Source organism: Lepidochelys kempii, chromosome 9, assembly GCF_965140265.1.
Source record: "Lepidochelys kempii isolate rLepKem1 chromosome 9, rLepKem1.hap2, whole genome shotgun sequence".
Classification (NCBI taxonomy): domain Eukaryota; kingdom Metazoa; phylum Chordata; order Testudines; family Cheloniidae; genus Lepidochelys; species Lepidochelys kempii.
The window spans coordinates 49,855,618-49,872,216 of NC_133264.1; the positions used below are offsets into that span (position 1 = coordinate 49,855,618).

At 46.0% G+C, this 16,599-nt stretch overlaps 1 protein-coding gene across 2 annotated transcripts in view; it reads right to left on the bottom strand.

Moving 5' to 3' along the window:
• The window catches only part of IGF2BP2 (insulin like growth factor 2 mRNA binding protein 2), a 102,517-nt gene extending 86,958 nt beyond the window's left edge, over nucleotides 1–15,559 (bottom strand). For both annotated transcript variants that reach the window (XM_073360302.1, XM_073360303.1), the window contains exons 1-2: nucleotides 15,286–15,559; nucleotides 14,064–14,124 (exon numbers count right to left, since the gene is read on the bottom strand). In XM_073360302.1, the coding sequence (XP_073216403.1) occupies nucleotides 14,064–14,124; nucleotides 15,286–15,463 (239 nt within the window). In that variant the 5' untranslated portion in view covers nucleotides 15,464–15,559. The remainder of the gene's footprint in view (nucleotides 1–14,063; nucleotides 14,125–15,285) is intronic.
• Between the last annotated feature and the right edge of the window lie 1,040 nt (nucleotides 15,560–16,599).

The following is a 16,599-nucleotide window of genomic DNA, read 5'->3' on the forward strand; positions in this document are numbered from 1 at the left end:
CATGTCTTTGCTCCATAATCTGCTCAAACCCCTTCCTAAACTCTACCAGATTTTCCACCTGCATCTCCAAACCTCAGATCTTTTCCTCCATCAGCTCTATCAGACGGCACTTCATACAGACAAAACTCTTACCAGGTGCCCCCTCCAGGATCATGTACATACCACAGCTTCCACATCCAGTCATCTTCATTGTGTCTTCCGCTACATGGGTCACTCCCACTGCTACCTCTGTATCTGTCATTGCATTCCCACCTAAATCCTGTTAAGCTGGGAAACACAAACCACACCAAAACACCACCACCCACAGTAAAAAACAAACACCACAAGACAAACTCCCCTTTCAAACTCCCACTCAAACTCCCCTTGACTCCAAGGCCAGAAGGGACCACTGTGATCTAAGTCTGATCTCCTGTGTAACACAGGCCAGAGAACTTCCCCAGAATCATTCCTAGAGCAGAGCTTTTAGAAAAAACAGCCAGCCAATTTTCATTTCAAAGTTGTCAGTGATGGAGAATCCACCACAACCTTTGGTAAATTGTTCCAATGGTTAATTACTCGCACTCTTAAAAATTTGCATCTTATTTCCAGTCTGAATTTGTCTCGCTTCAACTTCCAGCCACTGGATTGTGTTAGACCTTTCTCTGCTAGACTGAAGAGCCCATTAGTAAATATTTGTTCCACAGATAGGTACTTGTTGACTGTGATCAAGTCAACCCTTAACATTCTCTTTGTTAAACTAAATAGACTAAGCTCCTTGAGTCTACCACTATACGATATCTTCTAATCCTTTAATCGTGCTTGTGGCTCTTCTCTGACCCTCTCCAATTTATCAAAATCCTTCTTGAATTGTGGACACCAGAACTGGACATAGGATTCCTGCAGTCGTAGCACCAGTGCCAAATACAGAGATAAAATAACCTCTCTACTCCTACTTGAGATTCCCCTGTTTATGCATCCCAGGATCGCATTAGCCCTTTTGGCCACAGCATCGCACTGGGAGCTCATGTTCAGCTGAATATCTACCACAACCCCAAATCTTTTTCAGAGTCACTGCTTCCCAGGATAGAGTCCCCCATCCTGTAAGTATGGCCTACATGCTTTGTTCCTAGATGTATACATTTACATTTAGCCCTATTAAAATGCACTTTGTTTGCCTGTGCCCAGTTTGCCAAGCAATTCAGATTGCTCTGTACCAGTGACCTGCCCTCTTCATTATTTACTACTCCCCCAACTGGTGTGTTGTCTGCAAACTTTATCAGTGACGATTTTATGTTTTCTTACCGGTTTTTAATAAAAATGCAAAAAGAGCATAGGACCAAGAACTGATCCTTGCAGGCCCCCACTGGAAACACACCTGTTCAATGCAATTCCCAGTTTACAGTTACATTTTTGAGAGTCATCAGCCTGCTTTTAATCCATTTAATGTGGGCCATGCGAATTTGATATCTTTCTAGTTTTTTTAATCAAAATGTATTGCAATACTAGTCAAACACATTACAGAAGTCTATTCATCAACACGATTACCTTTATCAACAAACTTGTAATTTCATCAAAAAAGATATCAAGTTAGTTTGACTGGATCTATTGCCATAAACTCACACTGACAGTTATATTATCCTCCTTTAATTCTTTATTAATCATATCCTTTATCTTGCCCGGGATTAATGCCAAACTAATACGCCTATAATTCCATGGGTGATCATATTAACCCTTTTAAAATATTGACACAACATAAGCTTTCTTCCAGTCTTCTCGAAGTTCCAAGACTTATTGAAAATCAACATTAATGATCCAGCAAGCTCCTCAGACAGCTCTTTTAAAACTCTTGGATGCAAGTGTTTTTGGACCTGCTTATTTAAAAATGTTTAATTTTAGTAGCTGATGTTTAACATCCTCCAAAGAGACTAGTGGAATAGAAAGTGTTATCACTATCATATGATGAGATTCCATCATCTGTTTTTTCTCCAGATACAGAGCAGAAATATTTATTGAACACTTCTGCCTTTTCTGCATTATTATTGATAATTCTATCATTTCCATCTAGTAACAGACCAGTACCATTGTCAGGATTCTTTTTGTTCTGAATATACTTTAAAACCTCCTTATTGTTCTTAACACTGTTGGCCATGGCTTTCTCCTTGTCTCCCTTTGGTTCCCTTGTCAAATTTCTACAATTCCTAGCTTCTGATTTATACTTATTACTGTCAACTTCCCCTTTCTTCCATTTGTATATGTGCACACATACACACACAGTTCTGTACAGCTGCCTTCACTTCCCGTCTAAACCAGGTCATTTTTAAACCAATATGACCTTCTTCCTTGCTTGTGGCTTTTGGAGCATCGAATAAGTGTTCTTAAACAATTCCCACTTATCATACACATTTTTCTGATTAAATTCTTCCTCCCAGCTGATTTGGATCATAATTGTTTTCAGCTTTGTGAAACTGGTGCTTTTAAAGCACCACGTGTGTGCGCATATAGATATATAAAAACTGATTTGGACTTTGTAACTGACTTGTGACAATTCCCATTGTTACAAAATTTTGAGATTGCTGTACTTGGGAATAATGGTGTTTCTGATTTACTCTTTAATAGTTCATTAATGGTGAATATATACTAAAATATATACGCTGTTTTCACTTAGGCATCTTCCCTGTATCTTACACCAGATCTAAGATTTTCAGTGGTATCAGAAAACACTACACGCTGCAACACCAATTATGTGCTGTACTTTGAGCTGCTTGGATGTAAAAGCACTGTAGTGGTCAGTCCCACGGACACTGAAGAGTCCAGAGACAGAAGCAGGTCTCCTTCAGTAATCTGCTACATGTCAATACACAGAGAAGTCTGCACTTTCAGAAAGCACGTGGTTAGAGTCCCTCTTTGTACATTCCACTTGGAAAACAGGGAATGTATCTTCTAGTGTCATCAGGAATTCAATATTCTCTGCTCACGTGAGATTCCTGCCAAAATTTTGTGTCAAGTATTTCAGTGTAAGAATAGCTCTGGAGTAACCCGGACGTCCTTGTCATTCACTTAGGATTCAGGATGCCAATTTCCCTTCTCAAACTGTTTTCTCTTTTCTTTCTTTTTTTGGAGGGTGGGGCGAGAGGTTAATTTGGTAATATGTATTTTCTTGATCATATCCACATCAAACCATCCGGCTGAGTTTGTTCTTTGCCTGACTTTCACAGGCCTTGCTAATGTCAAGCCTTTGAGGAAACAGAATTTTTGAACTCCGCTGTTTGCATAACAATGCCAGCTCCTCCCTGCCCCCCCGCCCCCCCCCCCCCAACACACATTCATTCAGTAGCTTACAATGGCACAAAGGCCACATGGCACTATTTCATTCTCAAGATAAGTCCATTCATAAAATTACACTCATAGAATGTACAGCTGGGAATTCAGGATTCCATAATTAAGGGCTGACGAATGGATATTAATTGACAAGTACCTTGCAGGATTCCTCATGTTACACAATAAAGGGTCACTGCTCTGGAGACTATAGACACAGGCTCACAAACAAGATTTAGTTCCTGCCCCAGGGAGCTTGCAATCTAGGAGCCGGCTTGTGCCATTAAGGCATAGCCCTGAGTAGGCAGTGATACAGGAGGCCGTGTTTCCCCTGGAATTCCTAGTGGGCAGTGTTTTATGGCATCATGCACTGCATGATCTCCCTCACTGCCAGCTGTGCTAACGGGTGCAAAGCCACCTCAACCCTCCCTGACCCTTTCAGGTGGCTGAGCTACAGCGGTGCCCACAGTCTGGGGTGGCCTCTCTGCTTGCTGAGCTCTGGCACCAATATCTTGGGGGGAAACGCGCTTCCTCCACTCCCTGTCCTCCCTCACCCCCACACACCCATCTGGGGGCCAGCGAAAGAGAACCAGGAAAAACCACGTGGAGACACCATGCCCAGGAAGGCCGGCAGGCGAGGGCTCTATCCCTCAAAGGAGCCAGTCTCAGACGACGAGGGGCATGGCAGTGCCTTACCGTGGTAGGCAATTACTGGCGTCAGAGGAGTGAGTTCTAAGGGGGATTCTGAATGCAGGGGGCTCACCTGGTGCCACGGAGATTGGAGGGAGCTGCAGGCACAAGGGGCCCCAGTCTCTGCTCCACTATAGCCCGTTAGAGTGGCTCTGCCAGCACACAGGGGACAGGAACCCTGCGCTTCTGGCCAGCTGGGAACTGCTCCTGTATAGGGGGAAACCCCAGGTGGCACAGAGCTAGCATGATGGCTCCCCCAAGCAGGGCATGTGGCCAGAATCTGACTCACCCACTGGCAAGTCATTTGGGAAGGGTAACAGGGCAGAGGGGCCCAAAAGGAAATGAGAGGGGAGAAGGTCAAGGCTGGGGCTGTAGATGGCCCATTTGGGGACAAGAGGGGAGGAGGGAAATGGGATGATGTTTGGAGAGGGAGGTGGAAACAAGCGTCAGTGTTTAAGGCACTCGTGCACATCCAGGAATGTGGAAAGAAGGTAGTTGGAAGAGAAGGGGGAAGCAGTGAACGGGGGAGCAAGAAGAGCCTGCAGGTGGAGGAGATAGGGTCCGGGGGTCAGAGAGAAACCTCAGTGTCAGGAAGCAGAATGAAGGAGGAGAGGGTGGAGAAGGGTGGCAGGAAGTAGCTCACACCAGATCCAGTCACGTCTCTCCACAGAGGTTATGAACAAAGCAGAGGGGCAGGGAGAGCAGAAAGCGTTGGGGCTGGGCATGCAGGACTTGCTGGGGGTGACAGAGCTGGCTCAAGGGGGGTGGTTGTTCTAAAAAAGGGGAACAAGCTGACAGAAGAGGACGTGAGCGAGGACCCTATGTTTTCTCCAGCACGCTCGAGTGGGGGTACAGGAAGCAGCCATGCCAGGACTGGAGGGCAGTGGGAGCAGGGCAGTTAGGGAGGAGTTCCCAGTGGCGACCGGAGGAAGGAGGAGAGGGCTGGTGCTCACAGGGGCTGAGCACACAGACTATCCCTGCCATGGCAGTCCTGGGAGAAGGGGGAAAGAGCAGAAAGATGAGGCCAGGAAGAGGGAACTCAGAGCAGCAGCTGGTAAAGCCAGGTCTAAAGAGCAAGCAGGGCAATGAGTGGCTGAAGCCAGGCCTCGGAGGCCAATAAGAAAGCCAGGGAGAGGCAGGAAGAACCAGCTAAATCTGTAGGGTGGGAGCTGACCTTGCCCAGGTTAAGGGCAGAATACTGGGATGGAGGCAGAGAGATTTGAGGCTGGGGGAGGGAGGGGGAAAAAGACAGACAGGAGCGAAAGGCTTGTGCAGACAGAGAGGCTGGAAGGCGTGTGAGCAGCCTGGCCGTAGAAGGCACAGGAGAGGCCCCCAGGGGCCAGTGTGGGAGCGAGGAGGCAGCAGGAGAATGGGATCCTGACCCTGTGAGTGGGGGTTAATTTGCTGGAGCCAGAGCAGGCATCCCGAGGCAGCAGAGGCGAAGGAAGGAGGAGAGGAAGACAGGTGCCAAGTGTGCTGTGGATCTGGAGAAGAGGCATTGCAAGGGCACAAGTCATTCCAGGCTAAACAGCTTCCACTCTAATCAGAGCAGGAGCTCATCAAGCAAGGATTCCCGTAACACTTCTCCTCTGACCAGAGCAGTAAGCAGCCTCTGCAACCCGCTCTCCAGGCGCAGCCGGCAGCAGAGAGCCCAGCTGCGTGCCACCTTGTAAAAACCATAGCAGAGGTTCCTCTAGCAGCCTGCTAGCTACCTGCTGGTCACCCTGCCACCGTCTCCACACACCATAACCCGGACCTAGAGAATCGGACAGCAGTGACAAGCATCTCTGTGGGAGACCAGCCGTGTCCTCAATCCTGGCCATCCACTTCAGCATTAAACTGCTGCTGTCATTGCCTCGCTGGCCCCTGAGAATTTGGATGGGGAAACGGGTATGCCAGCTGCATGCAACAGTTCCCTCAATGTGGAATGAAAACATTTGCGTCGTACTTGGGCATTTCTCATCTGAGCAAACCTTGCATGTCTGCAGACTTCACTGCAGCAAGCGGCACGTCTCCCCAAAAGGATGTCGCTGGCTGTATCCCTCTCCAGCAATACTCCCCCCAAACATCAGGCTTACAGCCACTGGGACTAGGTATTCCGATTGTCTGACAGTAGTGCCAAGCACTATGCTTGGTGCTGTACACATACAAAATAAGAGAGTCCCTCCCTAAACAGCTCTCAGGCTGAACAAACAGGACAGACTGGGGAGGGGGAAGAGAGAGAGAGAAAATAATATTGTTATCACTATTGTACAGCTGCGGAGGTATATGAAATAGAGATCAATCTATATCAAATGAATTGCATCAGTGCACATAGCTATAACATACCAGAGAGATTCCTTCAAGGAAGGAATCAAGTTCCTCCAAATTACAGATGCCAGCTTTTGCTGGCTTGGGCAAAGGTTCTCTGTAATGTTAGTTTTTAACCATTACTAAATATAGGTGCTTTACCCCGCCTCCCCCCCACCGATGGAAAAGCTTGCCATTTCAGAGAGATAGTACCACAGCATCACTGCATGCGACCAACCAAAGCAGGTCACTTTGTACACTGACAGGTGGTTTGGGATCATTTAAACTAGATATCGGAGACAGGAACTAAGGTGACCTGGGTGGACGTTTCCTTGTAGCTCTCTAATCTGTATTTTGCATCCAGATTAGATCAATGTGCTGTATGTATGAAATTTCTAGCAACCCTGTGCTTAAGTGACTTAATGAACTTCATCCAGCTGCTCTTCTTAATTTAGGATTGGCGTTAACCACAGCTTCTCGAACAAACTATTCACTACTGACTTTATAAAAATAAGTGATCTTCTTCTTATGCTATCTGAAGGCAAAGGGATGAGGAGATGGATGGGAGTACAATGGCTTGTTCTCTCAATTTTACTTCCAATTCTCACACCTCAACAGCAACACAAAGAGGAAAATGGGGGAAAAAAACAGGCTAATGGAGAAGTGACATGTGAAAACATGTCACCACTACCAGTATCTTTCACTGACCTGAAGAAGAGCTCTGGGTAAGCTGGTCTCTTTCCCCAACAGAAGCTGGTCCAATAAAATACATGTTCTCACCCACCTTGTCTCTCTGTTGCCACCACAGACAATTTACTTTGCTGAAATCTCCCCCGTCACACTTCACAGAACCTTCAGCCCCAGACACCCCCAAGTAAGGCATTTGGAAAAAACCATGTGTTACGCTTTAGGAATTGTAATACTCTACTCCTATTCCCAGTAGACACCTTTCCTGATCATGACAGGATAATACAGCCATTCGCACAAATCAGAGCCCTATCAAGACATAACCTTCCACATGCTAGTGATAGGAAGACAGGAGGAACACATATCCTCAACAGATGAGCTACAATATTTGTAAAGATTTATTTTTGAGAGATTCTTCAAGAGTTTACTTTTTGCTTTAAACAAGCAGCGAGAGAACTCTAAACTACAGATTCAGGTGGTGTATTTACAATATTCTGTCTGTGCAAATAGGTGTTCATGGGTTTTCCAGCAAGCTGATAAATATAAAGATTGGTATGGTTTACACAGAGGTCTAATCTCCTCTCCATAAACATGTGTACCTGACACTCAGAGAAGTTACACACACACACACACACACACACACACAGAGTAGAAGGAGAATAGCTGCCTATACACAGTGACATGGAGGCTTGTAACTTAATTCCATTCTAGACATTTAGCCTTCTTCAGCAGCATGTGGAATGCTTATAAAAAAAGAGAACATCTTGTCATCAAGAAACAAAACCCAGCATATTTGAATATGACACAGATAAGCATCACGTAAAGCACAATCTGAAATGAAGAAAATCTCTTGAAAAAGTACATTTCACTAGTTTAAAATGGACTATTCTGGCTTGTAGTAAATGCCATTTCATCAGGCAGGTCTGAAGCAAGATAATGGAGCAAACACTCAAGCTTTTTTCCTCCAATTGGGAATCCCATGTAATAGGCTCTGCAGTTCTCTCCCACAGCATTGTACACAAAAATTGCAACTATTCCCTCTCACTGGTACAATATGTGGAAAACCAGAATGAAGTTCACGATCAGAAGAGGAAAAAGAAAACCTTAAAAATAATGCTGAAAGAACATTGCAATTTGGCTGCCCAAAATAGAACACATACATGCCACCAAATGCAAATTATAAGTTTGCAAAAGCAACCAGTGGAATTATAAAGTAAAAGAGCTTTTTAAAAAGTGTTTTAATGACAGTGAGCTTGGGGGGGCAATGAATATTTTCAGTGCTGGGTTCCGCTAAGTGTCATTCTGTTTTGCTAAGCTAAGAATACTCGGCACATGTAGCAATTCACATATTCAAAACACAGTTCAAATGCCAACTAATTACAATTCCCTACACTGCTATAGGGGAGGTAAGTATTATTTTTAAAATGCATTCAATGTCATCATTGTTCAATAAACCAGTTAACTCAGGTCTACCTGTGACTAAATCATGGCTGTTTAAGAAGATATAAATGATACTCCATACACAGTTAGCTATGCTCTGGAGACAGACCGCACATTGGTTTGAGACTCAGTTCACACAGCAGCCAGAAGATCCTCTCAGCATCTATGTGAATCCTTTGATTCCATTTTGTAAAATTCACGGGTACATTTTTTAAACACTAAATGACTCAGAACCATCTTGCCCCTTTCTAGAAATCCAAAAGGGCAGCTGACATTTAAATCTTTTAGTAATATTTGAAAAATGTGGCATGAATAGGCTTTGGAAAAAGTCAAACATTCCCGGATCAGCAAAGTCATGTTTCTTTCATTGCATCCCACATAGAATTACTTGTGTGTGTATACGTGCAAGGAGGCGGCAAGCGGGAGAAACTAAAGATGTAAAAGTGTCAGACTTCTCTTGATCAAGGGTGAGGTTCCTTAGCTAAAGCACTAAACAGGATCATTTTACATGTAAATAATTTCTGTCACAATTACGCATGTCAGGGACAAACAAAACAACCACTGGATGGTCATGATATTAGCCCTCTGGCAGTCCACACTTTGTGCCATGTGAATCTGCCCCTTGATATGGAAGTACAACGGACCCTCACTAGAGCGTGCATTGCTAGAGCGCAGATTCGCATATAGTGCAGTCGTGGCGATGGATCCCAAATTTAAATATTTAAATTGAGATCCATGGTAACGTGGCCCGTGATACTGTGAATGGATCCTGAACCCCGCGTTCTAGCGAGGGTCCGGTGTACTAAAACATTTAGCAACCACTGCCATCCCAACACTCTGCCCCTCTCTGTTGTTGTTCTTTTTTTTCTTTTTGGTAAAAAATATATATTGCTTTATTTCAAACTACCACCACCAAAATGAATCTTGAAAATTACATACAAAGCTCAGACCAGAGTCTCTAACCACTTGGGACAGTTGTGAACATTCAGTTTCAGACTGGAATGGTGATTCACACTTAAACATCAAATAGTTTGGTTTCAAAAATAAAATCTACCCCTAAAATGGACATTTTTCTTTGCAAAAACCTCTGTTTTGATAAATTATTTCAACAACTAAAGCAAATACCTAGATATATTTAAACCATTTGCACAGTTTTCCATTTCAGAATTCATCTGTACACCCTATTAATGCTGCTCCTCTTTTTAAGAGGAAAAGGAAACTGTTTAATGGGGGATTCCAGCACTACAGAGACACACTAGCTTTCAGCCTTGAATTTTCTAATCTGATATTTTAAAAGTAGCTAAGATCTAGGATTTCCTTTTGAAAACTGAGAAAGATCACTGTTCCCCTAGTCATTCTAAGATTAGATCCACAAGTGTAATTCTGGCAGATGTTCCTTGCCTCTATCTCTTGAACAACTGCTCCATATTCACAGAAAACACTAAAGGAGGATCAGGACATGCCATAGGCAAAGAAGGATTTTAAATGAAGAAAAGTTTCATAAAAGTGCAGCAGGTTTCCAGATTATTAGAAACAGGGTCTTTAAAAAAAAAAATTGCATTGCTTTGATTCAATTGCAAACATCTAGGTCTGCATATATTAGACATTTGTATTTGTTAAAGTAAATCAGAAAAATAATATACTACTGAAGTTTTGCTATTAAGTAGAATAGTAAAATATTCTTTAAATGTTCTACTAAATTAGATTTGAAGACTTCTCTAATTAGCTCACCCAGTGCATTGTTCTAGATTATATTAATGTTATACATTTTGATTTTTAAAAATAGCATTGAAAACACAAAAGATGATTTTTCAAATAAAGGAATTGGAAATCTAAAACATTGCAAACATTCATTTGAGTTATTAAAACTAATCTGTTTTATTTCTGCCAAATACACATTACATGAAAGTTAACATGAACAGATTTTTGTTTTGTCCGGATTTCACAATTCACAGTTTTCTAATGTTTATTATTATTAACTATGTATTCAGAATCTGCAGTTAAGAATCAAAGTTTTCAATGTATTGCATGTTTGCATAAAAAGCATAATTACAGGACTTTTTAAAAAAAAAAAAAAAAACACTAAGCTTCTCATTCAGCAAATTCTTGAAATGATATGATTTTAAGCAAATGAAGCATTCTCTGTTACCAGAGAATTTGAAGTTTACAGGACAAAAAGCGGTTTTTTTAAAAATTAGTTTGTCTATACACAATGTAGTACATACAAACAAAAAACAATTGGGATACTGTTTTCTTTAACATTCTTATAGGAGACAAAAATCACTTGCATTAGAGAGAACACAATTACGGATTTTTAACTCATGAAAGACAAATTCACTACTTCATGCTATTTTTCACTACCTCCAGCCCTTCTACATTACCATGAGGAGGTGTATAGAAAGTGGAGTTTGCAGTGCTACTTCTGACTATTTTACACTATTTCTTAGCTACATAAAGACATACAGATGAGAATGGGAGTTATTTTTGTTTGTGTTTTTGAAATCTAATTCCTGAAAAGGTTCAAGGAAATTTTAACTAAATTCAGCAGCGAGAACAGAACTTACCATTTACACATCAAGAGAGATTTCAGATACATTTCAATAACAGGCATAACAGAGGTTTTCCCTCTTCATTAAATACAAACACTACAATGCTACACTTTCAGTCCAAACATATCACAACACAAAAAGTACCAAACAAAACCATGAAACACAAAACAAACTTGGATCAAAAGATTTAAAAATAATATATATAATTAACCTGGGACAAAGCTAGCATTTAGGGGAAGTTCTCTGCAGTTCTATTCCATAGTTTTACATTCACACAGCATCAGAACTGTAGGACAGTAACAGCTTGTGTGTAACATGGAAAGTTTTCAGATCCTACACAGCTAACTCAGACAAAACTCCCTACAAAGTCATTGGCAATTTTGCCAGAGCAAGGGGTGTTGGCCAGTGTCCTGTGCATGCAGGTTAAGGGTCCCCAAATATTGGTGCCATTGACTTCAATGGAAGTTTTGCCTCACTGCACAAATTCTAATTCTTACAATCATTAGAACAGCTTGTGGGTTTTCTACAAAGAAAAACTAAATGTAAGCCTGTGTAAGCCTTTATTCCATGATAAAACCATGTTACAAAAAAAACAGGATTAAATGTCCAAGCTAACTAATATTAGGCCAAAGACACCTTTATATTAACTGTATGTCTAAAACAAAGCCACAGCTTTTTCAGAGATCAAAAAATGACATGATCAAATCCAAACATTGGAGCTCAGCAATCTGAGGAAACCAAGTAACCAAACTGAAATAGAACCCTCAGGGACAGCTGTACAGATAGCAGAAAAAGGCACAAGAAATATTAGATACTCTCGATGGCTCAATTTTTTTCCCCCAGAGATCCCCAAGCTTTTACTGCAGGTAAAGAGGAATTCACCGTTCACATCTTTTTGCTTTATGTAACAGACCTGGAAGCTAATACGTCCCCAGAGAACTGCCCTTCTAACTAACTGGGTTCTAGCTCGATCATTCTTAAAGAAGTCCTAAGAGTGCAAGAACACTAAGAAAAAGTTACTGCAAAGATTTAACTACTTGGAAATAAAAAAGAATAACTCTCTTATATTTCAAGGTAAAACTCTGTATGCTCATTGCATAGGAAACCAGAACACTGTCACATCTTTCACATATGTGCATTAGCAACAACCAACAATATCATACCCCGTGCCAGACATTAGCCATTTCTCACCAAACTTCACCAAGCTGCCTAAGTTAATTTTCCATGTACTGTGTTTTAAAAATAATACTTGACAATCAATCACACCCAGCATGAAAAAAATACCCAGCATGAAGCTAAAGAAGCAGCATCAGCAAATTAACACATTCAAGAAGAGCCTTTGCATACAATTTGTATAGTGAGCCTGCGGTTCCACTGAGTTCCACTTCAGACATTTCACAGGAGTACATGTTCAAAGAACACTGACTGCTGAGCTATAGAATAAATTCTAAACTTTTTTTTTAAATTACACATTTTACACACCTGGTTAAAAGATTTCAAAGACACTTCAAATCAACAACACAAATATATTTCATGTTTATTATTCTAAAAGAGAACAAGGAAGGAGAAACTTCAGCTTGCAGAAACAAAAGCCTGAATTATTTTTCTTTTGCTAAGACCTCTTTACAAAGCTGGCATTTAATGCAAGCTGCATTTTGCAGCCTACTGTTTTCTCCGTTAGGCAACCAAACCATTTTCAATGTGAAATTTGCTTTAAAGCTTTCCCTTTACCCACTGCTGGGGGAGGGGACTCAGAGCAGGAACAGAACCAACAAGCTGCACATTAAAAGATGCCCTGCCCCACGCTCTCTAAGCATTGTGAAGTTCACGTCTTGTGGAACTTTTAAAAATAAAATACACCAGATAATATTGCAAATCCTCCACTGCTCAAAAGGTTTTGCATGTTGAATATCAACACGAGAAGCAACACTGTATATAACAAACTCTCTAAAACACCTTTTCCCCTTATAACAGTTCAACTGTACCATCCCTGCAACAGCTAAAGGAAGAAGGCAGGCCTCTCAGAAAAATCACTACTGCCTTTCTATACCACTGCAGATTTGTGTCCGTGCTTGCAATTATATTTCTCAAGGTAAAAAAAAAAAAAATGCCCGCCACTATGTGAGAAATTTAGAAAGAGACTGCAGCAGACTTGTACATTTATAAAAGTTTGTGTTAAACAGCTGCCCTAGTAAAATACTACAAGTTGTTTACCTGGCATTATAACAAATTAGACAGTACATCGGATTTATCTGGATCAAGGGCTTCACACTCATAACCGAAATGACCACAAAGATTTTTTTGAATATGCTGCGTCCTGGGGGAACAACAGTGACCAAGCAAAGAAGTGTCATGCGGCGCAATAAGAATAAAAACTAATTCAAGGAAAATGCAAATAGTAAGTCAGTAACAGAAGAGACCCCATCTGCCCACGCACAAACAGACCACTTCTGCAGCATCTAAATGACATGCATCAGATTCTATGCCATCCCCAGAAAGTTCTGTTTACACACGTCCCACACTAGTGCGTTTTGGTTACAAACATTTCAGAACTTTGGCTCATAAGCAGCTGCCACGCCAAAAAGGGTTTTTAACTTCTTTAACTCTCAAAACAAATCAAGATGTTGCTCCAAAGCCTTGCGAGATATTGACTAACTTATCCAAAGGACATTTTGTTACCCTCAGCAGAAAGCACTTTAGAGGAAAGAAAAGCAAAAACTAACGAATTGTAATTTTAGCTAGGGAATTTCAGCTGACACAGTAAATATTTACTACTTACTTGCCACAGGAAGTCTTCCACAAAGCCTTTGTTACCATTGTGATCTTTTAAAGGGGGTGGGGGGGGGGACTTTTTGCATTTGGTAAACAAGTTACTGCACTGGGAAGAAATGCTTTCCATCCCAACCCGCATGGAGAGAGGAAAGCCCATCAGACTTCAAAAAGTAAATCAATGACTAGGGCACGCAGCTAGCCATAATGAAAGTAAAAATGCAACTATCGCAACTACTTTCAGCACCCTTGCAAACAACCCCGCTGCCAAAGAGCCAGAGCCGTCCTGGGACTCGCCACCCCTCACCCGGACTGGAGACAGAGAACACACGGACAGGGATTTACCTTAGCTTTTTAGGGACTGAGTAATCGACCTCCATGACTTTGCCATGCAGCTCCACTTTACCTTTAAAACACAACAACAACAGAGACTCAGCATCGTCCGAAGCACGGTGTGGGAGCTAGGGCAGGAAATCTACCCAAAAGTCGGCGACTGCCCTACAGCCCGAACTGCGTGGAGAACCCTGGAGCAGGGGGCCAGCCTGCTGGGGAGGGGGTGCGGGGGGGACACGGGGTGCTGCCCGGGGGCGGGAGGGCGCCCGGGGTCCCCGCCCGGGACAACAGCACAGTCATTTTCCCAAGCAGCACCAAATGGAGAGGCTGGAGTCCGTAGCCCTCAAAATGAAGGACTGGGGCAGCCATGCTTCCACTCCCAGGGCTCCTGCCGCCCACTCCGCTAACCAGAGCTAGCAGGACTTCGCGGGGCTGCGCTCGCTTGCTCGCGGAACACCATGGCAATCTCCCGGCAGCCCAGCCCCACGGGCCTCCTCTCCTGCTCTCCTCCTGCCTCTCCTTTTCCCCTACCCGGCACTGGGCGCCAGCTCGGCCGGAGGGGCCCGCCGGGGCTGCCAGAGGGTCCCCTGTGTTTGGGGCTGCGTTGGCCTGGCGCTGCCGTGTGGCTCCTACTCCCTGGCTGGGCTGCAGTTCGCTCGGGGCCCCCCAGCTGCCTCTCGGCCGCTCTTTGCTCCGCGCCCCCGGCGAGTTGGGGCAGGGCACCTCGTAAAAAGGTGCCCGAGGCCGGGAGGGTGGCGAGGGGGCGGCCGGGCGGTGGACCCCGGGCCCCGGCTCCTCTCAATAAAATCGGAGAAAAAAATCAGGGAAAAATAGCCCGGCTGGAGGGAAGCGAGGGAGCGGGGCGGGAGCGGCTCGTCCCGCAGGGCCGGGGCGAGGGGGGAACCCGGGTGCCGCGGGCGGGGCGAGGGAGAGGACCCCCGAGGGGCTGGGGGCCAGCAGGGCGGGGGGCACCGAGTGGATTCCTGCGGCGGATCCCCGGGGGTCGCGGAGGGGGGCCAGAGAGGGATCCCGGGAGGGGCGGGGAGGGTCCCTGGGGAGGGGGCGCTGGAGCCGGGGGGCGAGCGGGAGAGGGGCGCGCCGGGGCTCCCCGGGGAGAGGGGTGCTCCGGGGCAGGGCTGGGAGGGTCCGGGCAGGGCTCGGGGGCGCTCCCCAGCGAGGCGCGGGGGAGCGGGGCGCCGCGGGTCCCCTGGCCTCGGTGCGCCCGGGCGCTTACCCGAGAGGGTCTCGATGGCCCGGATGGCCCAGTTCTGGTCCGGGTAATCCACGAAGGCGTAGCCGGACTTGAGCAGGACCTGGCCGGCCAGGGGCAGCTTCCTGTCCCCGAAGAGCTGCCGGAGCTCGTCGGCGGTGGCGGCGGGGCTCAGGTTCCCGATGTAGAGCTTGTTCATCATCCGCCTCTTCGCGGGGAGCCCGCGGCCCCTCCTGCCCGCCGCCGGCACAGACCCGGGCACCGCGCTGCGCCACCCGCCCGCCCGCCGGAGCCTGCAACAGCGCCCCGCAGCCGGGCAGCGGGCGGAGCCGAGCCGAGCCCAGCCCGCGTGTGCCGCCTCCCCCCGCCCTCCCCGGGGACTCCGCGCAGAGGGCAGCCGCGCCGGCTCCTCCCGCAGCCGCGAGCCCGCCGGGGGCGCAGCGGGGCTCTCCCCGACCGGCGCCGGGATCCAGCGCCCTCCCCGCCGCCTGGGCGGGCACCATGTGCGGGTCGGGCTGGGCTCGCGTGGTGCCCGGGAGCGCAGCGCCCGCTGGCCGAGCCCAGCTTCCGCAGGGTAGCAGCTGCTCCGCGCCCAGGAGCTGGGGAGAGGGGGAGCCCGGGGGCACCGCGCGGGACTAGCTCCGGGCCCCGCGGGCTGGGCCGTGGGGAGTCCCCTCGGGGCTAGCCACGGGCGGGGCGGGTTTCAGGAAAGCCCCTTCCCGCCCAGCTCTGGGCGCGGTGAGCGCTGGAGGCGCCGGGGGCCCAGGGCTGTGAGAGCGCAACGGCCGCCCTGCGCCCCTCGGAGCTGCTGGCGACTCCGGTGTGGGGCCGGGCCCCTGCGGAGCTGGGAGAGCACCTGGCTCACTGGCGGAGGGACCGGGGCAGGCAGCCGAGCTATTCGAGGTAGGGTTGGATCTCCTCCGTTGGACACAACAAGCTTCGTTTTCCGGATCTCTCCCCACAGCTGGCATTTAGATGCCATTTAAAACACCTGGGATGATCGCAGCAATTTCCCATGGCTTTCACAGTGCCCTTGCTTTGGTTGTAGTGCTCGGCAATGGGTGCATAGATCTTCGCTCTCCCTCCTTGGAGAAGGTCTGGTCTGATGACTTGGCACAAATTATTCATGCATCACTTGATGCTCTTGATTTCTTCTTCTTCTACTGCCACTATTATAACATCGAGAGGCCCCTGTTGACATCAAGGCCCCATTGTGCTAGGCCTGTATAGACAACAGTAAGACAGTACCCATCCCAAAGAGTTTAAATCTAAATGTACAAAAGTTTGTAATGGGCAAAGGCTCTTTATTTTATCACTCCCTCCTCAATCTATTGAGGT